This window comes from Pecten maximus, chromosome 5 (genome assembly GCF_902652985.1).
Source record: "Pecten maximus chromosome 5, xPecMax1.1, whole genome shotgun sequence".
NCBI lineage: Eukaryota > Metazoa > Mollusca > Bivalvia > Pectinida > Pectinidae > Pecten > Pecten maximus.
Window position 1 is genome coordinate 441116 of NC_047019.1, and position 11727 is coordinate 452842.

Consider the following 11727-nt stretch of genomic DNA (forward strand, 5'->3'; position numbering starts at 1 on the left):
GAACGGAGGGAGAGGGGTCCTCACAGAAAAGGGTGGGAGGGGGGAGGGGGGTCCTCGCCGGAAACATGGAAGAGGTTCTAAAAGAAAAGTGATGGGAGGTGGAGGGGTCCTCAATGAAAAGTGATGGGAGAGGGAGGGGTGTCTGCATCTGCAATAATAATTCTGACACGATTTTTGGCTAACAAATATCCGTGCATTTTGACAATGTTTAATGAAAGAAGTTGTTTCGGATTCTCAGCAACATATTTTCTCTTATGTGTACCGTCCATTCATTACAAGTATGTAGTGGTGATGGAATTATTGTACCGTCCGTCCATTACAAGTATGTAGTGGTGATGGAATTATTGTACCGTCCGTCCATTACAAGTATGTAGTGGTGATGGAATTATTGTACCGTCCATTACAAGTATGTAGTGGTGATGGAATTATTGTACCGTCCATTACAAGTATGTAGTGGTGATGGAATTATTGTACCGTCCATTACAGGTATGTAGTGGTGATGGAATTATTGTACCGTCCATTACAGGTATGTAGTGGTGATGGAATTATTGTACCGTCCATTACAGATATGTAGTGGTGATGGAATTATTGTACCGTCCATTACAGGTATGTAGTGGTGATGGAATTATTGTACCGTCCATTACAGGTATGTAGTGGTGATGGAATTATTGTACCGTCCATTACAAGTATGTAGTGGTGATGGAATTATTGTACCGTCCATTACAGGTATGTAGTGGTGATGGAATTAGTCAAGCCGAACTCAATTAACAACAACGTAACAGTCGGGAGTAACACGTGTCGTCTGGTGAAGAGGCAGAATGTTTGTCGAGAGTTCTGAACTCAGGGTTCGAATCCTGGTCTGAAACGATAACCAGTGTTAATCGAGAGTTGTAAAGCAAAGGGTTCGAACCCCAGTGTGTGCGTTTTTTTGTTGTTGTTGTTGTTTTTTTTTTGTTTTTTTTTTTTTGTCCTTTTCTATCTACATGTATTTGTAGCCATAATAATATACTATCAGCGTAGAATCACCTTGTTGAAGGCGTCTGTCTAGAGTTCATAGGTTCTGGCCTCGATTTTTTTTCTCTTACGGTTGTGTAATAGTAATTAATGCTTGGTAGTGTAGCTTTAATTCCTAATTAATTTAAATCCAACAGAACATATTAATTGATTCAGACTTCGTTTCCTCTGTCACGGTTTCCCCTTATGGGCGTCCATACTTTTAAGACTTACGTGTTTCAGTTATATAGGAATACTACCACCGAAAGTTAACAGCCATGTCGGGAGTCTACACCAGGTCTTTCCGATGGAAAATGCGGATAATTTTCGCTGTGACCTTCGTCATTGGAATGGTTCCGCTCTTGTTCTGGATGACCAAATTGATCCTACCATGGGAGAACTACGGCGGAAGTATAATGGTCAAAACATTGCCAAGGCAGTTTTCTTCTCAGAGACAGGACAGCGACAGTGATTTAAAGAAAACAGTAGACATTGATGAAAAGGCGCAAGACAAGAGTTTGGAGGAATATGAACCCAAAAAGATCAAGATTTACAATTTCTCCGATATTATCAGGGATTTTAATATTTCTCTATACAAAGATATAGATCCATACCGTTTCTGTATCAACGTCACCAAAACTCACGAAACATCTGTGAACCGTCAGGTATTAGATACACGTCCTGGTGAGTGCAACTCTGTCAAATACAATATCATGTCACTTCCGGTGGCGTCCATCGTGATACCTGTCTTTAACGAACCATGGTCAACATTCGAGAGACTTATAAACAGCATTCTGAAGCATTCACCTCGATTGCTTCTTCAAGAAATTATCATCATTGATGACAAAAGCGATTTGGATTATTTAGGAGCCCCATTGCAAAAGTACGTGGAACAGTTCGTTTTTATGCATCTCCATAGAACAAAAGAGAGACTTGGGACTATGAAAACAAGAGTAATGGGTACAAAGTTGGCCAAAGCGGACGTGGTAGTTTTCCTGGATTCACATACGGAAGTCAATGCTGGGTGGCTTGAACCCTTATTGTACGAAATAAGTCAAAACGGAACTGCAATCGTGCAACCCTCTATTGACATCATAGATGCACAGACATTCGAATACAGTAAGTACTTTGATAACAACATAAGAGGCCATTTTAAATGGAGTATGGCTTATACATTTGTCCCATTAACCCCACAACAAATGACAGCGGTAAGAGCACAGCCGACGAAAGCATTCGACACCCCTGCCATTGTGGGTTGCGCATTTGCAGTTAACCGGAAATATTTTCTTGACATTGGAGGGCTTGATACGGGCATGCGCACCTGGGGCGGGGAGGACGTAGAACTCTCCATCAGGGTTTGGCTTTGTGGCGGAAGTATGAAAATCTCGCCATGCTCTCACGTTGCTCACATTTTCAAAGCGGGTCATCCATTCAAAATGGAATATTCTGATCTTGTCTACAACAACAGACGAACGGCGGAGATGTGGCTCGGGGACTACAGGAAATATTTCTATTATTTTAATGCTGGATTTGCCAAACCCCCAGAGGCGACAGATAAATTCGATATTATGGATCCAGTAAAAAAGAAGTTTAAATGTAAAGGCTTCGGTTGGTTTCTCCAAAATGTTTTCCCCGAACTCGAAGTTCCACCAGAAGGGACTCTATATTTTGGAACCTTACGTAATAGTGCGTCAGACTGTGTCGGTCCGTCTGACTCTGTCAAACTACAATCCTACCCTTTACTGGTTTCTGCCTACTGTTATCTTTACTACAAAGCCAGAAACTTTGCTCTCCTTGAAAATGGCCGTTTAATGATTGATGGCAAATGTATCAAGGTTAGACAAGACTTGTTAGTCGTTGGTCCATGTACAAACGGGATTGGTAAGTGGAGTTTGAAAGAAAAGCTACTTATGTACATCGACGGTTCAATTTCAAAATGTGCAACACAGGTGACCAAGGTCATTAACTCCGAAAAACTACAGGTCATCAAATTAATGCCGTGTATAGATACTACTAAGACATCGGAGTGGGAGTTTGCTAATAAAATATTCAAAGGTTAGAAAAACACAAAATGTTTAAAAAAAACCATTGATCAATATCATTGACTTTAGTATACTTATATATACTGTTGTTACATGTCTATAATATATGTTTATCGAAAGCCGATATTTAACGAACTGTAAGTAAGGATGACTCTGGGTTAGTGTAAGGAACGACAACTCTGATAAGTGTAAGGAACGATAACTCTGTTTAGTGTAAGGAACGATAACTCTGAGTGAGTGATAGGATCATCACCGAGTGAGTGTAAGGAACGATAACTCTGGTTAGTGTAAGGAACGATAACTCTGGTTAGTGTAAGGAACGATAACTCTGGTTAGTGTAAGGAACGATAACTCTTGTTAGTGTAAGGAACGATAACTCTGAGTGAGTGATAGGATCATCACCGAGTGAGTGTAAGGAACGATAACTCTGAGTGAGTGATAGGATCATCACCGAGTGAGTGTATGGAACAACAGCTGTGGGCGAGTGTAAGGAACGATAACCCTTGGTGAGTGGATGGAATAACAATTCGAGATGTCAGTATTATGTTTTTGATTATATACAACCTTGGAATATTGTTCATTCTTTTAAATACATGTGAACATTATACACATGATATATACTTCATTGGTATGTGTCCATACATTGTGTACACATGTAAGATTCCTAATACGTTCTATGTGTTTCCCATAATAAAGGTCAAGTAGTAGGCATTCATTCTTTAATGTAATTCCAGGTAAAGGAAATCTACCTTGTACACCGCCACTTTCGTGGACACAGCTATGTGTCGTAGGAGGGCACGGCTATGTGTGTCTTAAGAGGGCACGACTATGTGTCGCAGGAGGGCACGGCTATGTATCGTAAGAGGGTACGACTATGTGTCGTTGTAGGGCATGGCTATGTGTCGTAGGAGGGCACGGCTATGTGTGTCTTAAGAGGGCACGACTATGTGTCGCAGGAGGGCACGGCTATGTATCGTAAGAGGGCACGACTATGTGTCGTTGTAGGGCATGGCTATGTGTCGTATGAGGGCACGGCTATGTGCCGTATGAGAGCACGGCTATGTGTCGTCAAAAGGCACGGATATGTGTCGTAGGAGGGTACGGTTATGTGTCGTAACAGGGCACGGCTATGTGTCGTAGGAGGGCACGGCAATGTGTCGTAAGAGGACACGGCTTCATGTACGTGTCGTAGGAAGGCACGACTCCTCAGCAGCACGGATGTAAAAAGATGAGAAATCATGTTGATGTTGTTTATAACATAAGTTATCATTCGTAGCAAATAGAAGTTTACCTCCTACAACATATCAAGCGTAAACATGAAACACCCGAAAGAAATATGTCAGGGAAACCTTTCAACTTCTCGTCGACGTTAAATTCAAACATGGCGACAAATATTATTCATGTTCACAATGTGATAACTTAATAATAATATGAAATGTAAACATATCAATTCGGATGTATTCGTATTCATCGAGACTAAATCAACAAAAGAAAATATGTTTTAAATGCTAGAGAGAGAAAAAAACAAAAAACAAAAACATTCGTCGTGATATTTGATATTTGATCTGAACTTTTTAGATAGGCAATATTTATAATATCTTCATCCTTTGCCGGGACATGCATAGTTGATTATAATACAATAACATTGGTATTTATCCGGATTGATATGTTTACATTTTATATGTTTAAATAGGTACGCTTTCGGTGGCCGAGCGGTTAAGGTGTCCCGACACTTTATCACTAGCCCTCCACCTCTGGGTTGCGAGTTCGAAACCTACGTGGGGCAATTGCCAGGTACTGACCGTAGGCCGGTGGTTTTTCTCCGGGTACTCCGGCTTTCCTCCACCTTCAAAACCTGGCACGTCCTTAAATGACCCTGGCTGTTAATAGGACGTTAAACAAAACAAACAAACAAACAAACCAAATCCAATAAAAAAAAGTTAGTTGTACAAGCCACACTATGTTTTTTTTCATTATTCGATGTGTGACTTGTTCACATGTCTTACAAGTTTATATGTATCCTTGAATAAGTTATCACATTGGTCAAAATGAATCACCTTTGTCACCTTATTTAAATTTAAGGTCGACGAGGAGTTTTGTCTTACCTTGTTTATATGTTTCTTTATGATTTGTTACATGGTTACGTTTGATATTTGTTGGAGATAATCTTTAGTGTGAAGGATTTCTCGCAGTGACAACATTGGTGTTGGATTCCATCATGTTTCCTGACGTGCCGTGCCAGCGACGATTCCTATGTAGACGTTTTCGTACAGATGTGGTATAATATACCCTGGGTTCTCTGTTGTTTCTTCTTCACGAAGGTGATTTGATGAATCCATCTGTAAAGCAAATATTACAAAATCGATGTTTATTTATTGCAGACTGTCGTGATCCCACGGGCAACACACAAAAAAAAATAAAAACAAAAACAAACAAAAAACAAACAAAAAAAATTAGTGGTAAATGAGTAATTGAAAGGTTTCTCGTAAAAAAAATGGGGGTTTTAACATCTTTAAAATGAATTTGTGACCATTCCCAAACACTTTTCTAGCATTTTGCCTATTTGAAATGCTCGTTTGGTCATTTTGCTGATTTAGCAAATGGCGTTGAAGTCCCGAGAAAACGGCACAACGTACATTTAACCTGATGACGTCTAGCAATACCTTTGACGTCACTGGGTCACGTGGTATAAGTATTTGTTACGAATGATACCTGGGAACAATATTAACATAATTTCCCACCTCTGACACGGCGAAATCAATTTGTTGTAGATTTACATAATCTGACACGAGTCTGTTCGGTGAACAGTGATATATCGGACCTCGTGTATGTATTTGGCTTGACATGTGTTGGTCAGCCAAACTCTTACACGGGGGTTGAGCTAGTCCACATGTTCGATTATTTTTCTCACATACTGTAATTTAAAAAGTAATAAAATGTAAGGTGCTATGATTCTTTTTCATATCGCCATCATGAAAATGTGCGTCCAAACTGATGACGTTACAAAGCGACGTTGTTATGCTCCATAAAATGATGACGTTACGCTATTTGTGAGTGGCGTCATGAAGCGCGTGCCAGCTGTGTTTTCCTCACCCTCGTTCTGACCAGCCAGACTCTGAGGTAAATCCCTACCCACGGTACTGTATGTGTATCCAAATATTAAGATTTCCTACCTTGTACTGATGTTTTTACGAAAAGGAAACTTTTCATTCTTAATAAAATTTCTTCTGTGACATATATAACATCCATACTGTTGTTTATTTTGTGTAAATTATTTCTTTTTACCAAACTTAAAATAGATGTCATGTCAAGCTGCAGATAACATTGATTAGGGTAGTCAGCTAGCGAGGAATACCCGCATCTTATACCACTACGCCACCTAGTCAGCCCGCTAGGAATACCCGCATCTTATACCACTGAGCCAACTAGTCAGCCCGCTAGGAAAACCCGCATCTTATACCACTGAGCCACGTAGTCAGCCCGCTAGGAATACCCGCATCTTATACCACTGAACCACCTAGTCAGCTCGCTAGGAATACCCGCATCGTATACCACTGAGCCACATCCACGAAAGTTTCAATGGCGCAGCGATGATCGGCCCGATACCCTGACATTTATACCGGGGTATGACAGTACAACTACAACAGGAAAGACTGAAACCCGCACGGCGTATATGATACATCGTGTTAATAAATATATATACAACATAGTAACACAAATGACGAAGGAAAACAGTTTCACGGTTCGTGCCCTGATGATATATAGAATACATGGTCAGTGTCTTAAAACATAAGCTGTATTTAGTCTTTCTTTACCCTCGTCAAATACAGCATATACACGTGTATTTCAAGACACTGGTCATGTATTCTATTTATCCTGAAACAATTATCAATAATATTCATACTGAAGTGAAACGGTATCAACAATGATCCAAATATGTTCGCCTTTTAAATGTTGTTTCACTTGGAAGTAGTTCAGTCGACTTGACGAACGTGCTAAGGTTCTTAAATACAGCTGTTTTCCGTCAATGCCGTATACAGCATGTCTATGGTGGGTGTATTCTGACAATACCATCCAATTGCAGGATAAATAATGAAATGTATACGATACGTGTATGGCGTCATTTGACTGTATGATTTTGTCGTTTATGAACCACATCAAGTCTATAGAAGTTGGCTCAGTGGTATAAGATGCGGGTATTCCTAGCTAGCTGACTAAGTGGCTCAGTGGTATAAGATGCGGGTATTCCTAGCTGGCTGACTAGTTGGCGCTGTGGTATCAGATGCGGGTATTCCTAGCTAGCTGACTAGGTGGGTCAGTGGTATATGATGCGGGTATTCCTAGCTAGTTGACTAGGTGGCCCAGTGGTATAAGACGCGGGTATTCCTAGCTGGCTGACTAGGTGGCTCAGTGGTATAAGATGCGGGTATTCCTAGCGGGCCTCCTAGGTGGCGCAGTGGTATAAGATGCTGGTATTCCTAGCGGGCTGACTTAGTGGCTCAGTGGTACATATGTATAAGATGCGGGTATTCCTAGTGGGCTGACTAGGTGGCTCAGTGGTATAAGATGCGGGTATTCCTAGCTAGCTGACTAGGTGGCTCAGTGGTATAAGATGCGGGTATTCATAGCTGGCTGATTAGGTGGTTCAGTGGTATAAGATGCGGGTATTCCTAGCTAGCTGACTAGGTGGCCCAGTGGTATAACACGCGGGTATTCCTAGCTGGCTGACTAGTTGGCTCAGTGGTATAAGATGCGGGTATTCCTAGTGGGCTGACTAGTTGGCTAAGTGGTATAAGATGCGGGTATTCCTAGCGGGTTGACTAGGTGGCTCAGTGGTATAAGATGCGGGTATTCCTAGCTGGCTGACTAGTTGGCTCAGTGGTATAAGATGCGGGTATTCCTGGCGGGCTGACTAGTTGGCGCAGTGGTATCAGATGCGGGTATTCCTAGCAGGTTGACTAGGTGGCTCAGTGGTATAAGATGCGGGTATTCCTAGCTGGCTGACTAAGTGGCTCAGTGGTATAAGATGCGGGTATTCCTAGCTGGCTGACTAGTTGGCGCTGTGGTATCAGATGCGGGTATTCCTAGCGGGCTGACTAGATGGCTCAGTGGTATAAGATGCGGGTATTCCTAGCTGGCTGACTACGTGACTCAGTGGTATAAGATGCGGGTATTCCTAGCTGGCTGACAAGGTGGCGCAGTGGTATAAGATGCGGGTATTCCTAGCGGGCTATTATTTCTGGACTGGTACCAAGTTTAGCAACAGCTTTAGCGCCAGCTATAAGTCAACAGATTACTGCGGTTGTGTCCCCATTTACGACTAAGATACAACGGCTTACAGACCAAATCACAGTGCTCAAACAAGAAAACTCTGTTCTCATTGACAAAGTTGAAAAACTAGAAGAAAAAATTAACATTGTTGAAAGTTCCAATGAAGAATTAAACCAATATGGTAGACGTACCAACATACACATACATACATACATACATACATACATACATACATACATACATACATACATACATACATACATACATACATACATACACATATACATATACATATACATGTACCAACAGGAAATTTTAATCAAAGAAGGGGCCATTTTGGAAACAGGCCCTTTGAGATTTCATGGGGTACCTCTAAAAGAAAATGAGAAACAGCTAACGGACGAAAAAAATGTTGAACTACATTTTTGTATGCGCAAAGTTAGATGTAAAGATTACAACTGAAGACATACACAGATCACATGTAATAGGTGACATTCGTGCTGGGAAGGCTCAAATTATATGCCGCTTAAGTAACTGGAAAATTAAAGATAAAATTTACCAGGCAAGAACCAAGTTGAAAAACATCCAAACTGACGCATTCCGCGTATTTATCACCGAGGACCTGTCAACTACCCGACAGGAAATTATCCGCGGTTTGGCAAAAGCAAAGAAGGACAGAAAAATTCATTCATTTTGGACAAACGATGGCTGTATTTTTTACAGAGTGTCCTTCGAAACAGAAAAGATCATAGTAAAATAACATATGGGGATATTGCACAATTAGTATCAAGCTAATGACCTAGTTGTACCATATATAACATGTTAATATTTGTAACAAGTTTAGAAGGCAGTGTTAATCAACTTTAAAAAAAAAAAATTTTTTTTTTGCTTTGTTAATTAATGTTAATTTATGTACAGTGTATTGAAATATTGAAATTATTTTCATAACAGTAGGCGGAAAGATAAAAAAAACAAAACCAAAAAAACACCATCTAAATAGCTAAATTAGCGAGTAACGTTAAACTGTATTCTCTTACGATAAATTAAGAACTATTCTATACAGGAATAATAATATGTACAAATGTATATGATCTAGTAGCATAAAGCTGAAATATATATAACTAGTATACTTTAAGTATTTAAATATTCCAGCGTAAATAACCACGAAACAAAAACCGGGGTTAATTACTAAATACATTTAATACTGCATATTATACAATGCATATATTGTAGCAAAGTAAAATGTAACAGACCAAGTGTAAAAATGAGTACAGTAAAACACGTTTAGTACGAACACGCTTATAGCGATTTTATGGATATTGCGAACTGATCCCGATTCCCCAGCTATTCTCCCTCTTACTTCTATGTAATTCTGTAATTATATTGCGAATTTCACATAGCGAAATATTGTCTATAACGAACCAATTTAGCGGTCCCGTCGACTGAAATTCCATGTTATTTTAACACAGTGGCGTAGGAAGCGGGGGGGCATGGGGGGGCAATTGCCCCCCCACTTTTTTCAGTGGGGGGGCAAACATATCTTTTTGCCCCCCCCCCCCACTTTTTGACATCCAAAATCTAAAAAAAGGGGATAAAACGCGAATTTATATATTCATTTCGATAAATATCTGTATATTTCCGAACCGATAATGTTTTCTTGAAGGCAACGATAAAAACTTTATCTTGTACATCCGGAACATTCCGACTTTTATACTAGTATATCAATCCTCAGACCTGTGCAACAGCCTGGTAAGTCAATATTTATATCTTTATAAGAAATTTTGCTCAACTTCATCACATAGATTCAATAAGTTGATGATAATTTGTGAAGTTAATTGAGTTCATAATGAGAAAAAAGACAGAAACACAACGAGGAAATACAAAAAAAAAAAAATCGGCTCGCGCCTACGGCGCTCGGTTTATCACTAAATTACTGGCCCCCCTTTCGATTGCAGATCTACAGGGGGGCTTCGCCACCCTGGGACCCGCTGGGCGGCCCCCAGACCTCTCGCAAAAAAGAAAAAAAATCGACTCGCGCCTACGGCGCTCGCATGATCACTTAATTACTGGACCCCCCTTTCGAAAACTCCTGGATCCGCGCCTGATCCCGAATTATTGGAAATGTACTATATTCATTTTCCGCGGAGGGCTTAGACCCCCTTGACCCCATATCAGGGCGCTGCCCTGGACCCGCTGGGCGGCCCCTCGGACCCCGCAAAAAAAAAAATCGTCTCGCGCCTACGGCGCTCGCATTATTACTAAATTACTGGACCCCCCCCCGCCCTGGGCGGGCCTGGTGATTCATGTTTTGCTATATTTAATATATATATTCTGATTTGCGTAAATAACTTATTTTGTACTACATAAATTATCAAAACTATCATGGGATGTTGAAATGATAATTATTGGCTAATTTTGCGGAGATGACATACGATTTGTTTAGTGTGTAAAATTTAAGGTTAAAAAAAATTTTGCCCCCCCACTTTTTGACGACTTCCTACGCCACTGTAACACTATAGTACGAACCCATCTCCAAAGTCGGAGTCATGCCCTGGTGATCACGACGGTGTTTTCAATAGGCACCCGAGGGCACGTTTCAGGGTATATATTTGTTCGGCTATTGAATCGGTGAGTTATGTTTTCGATGACCTCTGAATAAAGTGAGTTGTTTTGTCGATGTTTATGTCAAATTGTTAATCCATTCTTAGATGTCTTATTAGTGTGTACACAGTACATGTATGTTTAGCAATGGCTTTATCATCGATTGAGAGCTAGTGAAAACGGGACTTCCGGGGTAAAGGTCACCGCGACCGATTTCGTCAGTATTGATGCAGATGTTGTAAAAGACGTTATGAACGTTTTGGAAAGTGAAGACGAGGAGAAAATAGAGACAGAGGAGGAACATTCCGTAAACAGTGGTGCTACGGCGAGTGATTATTTACACGAGATAAGCCATTTTTTGGAGTCCCAAAATGATATGTCAGATGTTATTAGTACTTTGTACACACTTGCCTCACACGAAAAGTTTCGGCAGAAAATTATAACTGACTTAAAATAATGAATCGCTTTTAATTTGTACATGCTTGTAATTTTGTTTTCATATTTTCATACAGCGAAGTTTTTAGGAAAAAGCAATAAAATTCGTAATACACGTTATACGAACTATCTATATAACGAACTGATTCAGTTGGTCCCCTAGAATTCGTTATAACCGTGTTTTACTGTATGTGCATGTATGTACCAGGGTAAAATTACATGTATATCTGCCAATTTGAATTAAAATAAATATGTATACCGATAGAACAAGATGGCGCTTACCTGGATTGTTGACAATTTTCACGTCCCGTAATGGTTCATAAATACTGCGTGTGATTGGACGTTTGAAGGGCCGAAAGTGACACTACACGCTCATGCTTAGATG

General features: G+C 40.3%; 1 protein-coding gene across 1 annotated transcript; it reads left to right on the plus strand.

Moving 5' to 3' along the window:
- Positions 1-1271: 1271 nt before the first annotated feature.
- On the plus strand, positions 1272-3053 carry LOC117326690 (polypeptide N-acetylgalactosaminyltransferase 4-like). The gene has a single exon (XM_033883412.1). The coding sequence runs from the start codon at positions 1272-1274 to the stop codon at positions 3051-3053; it is 1782 nt and encodes a 593-aa protein (XP_033739303.1).
- Positions 3054-11727: the final 8674 nt, after the last annotated feature.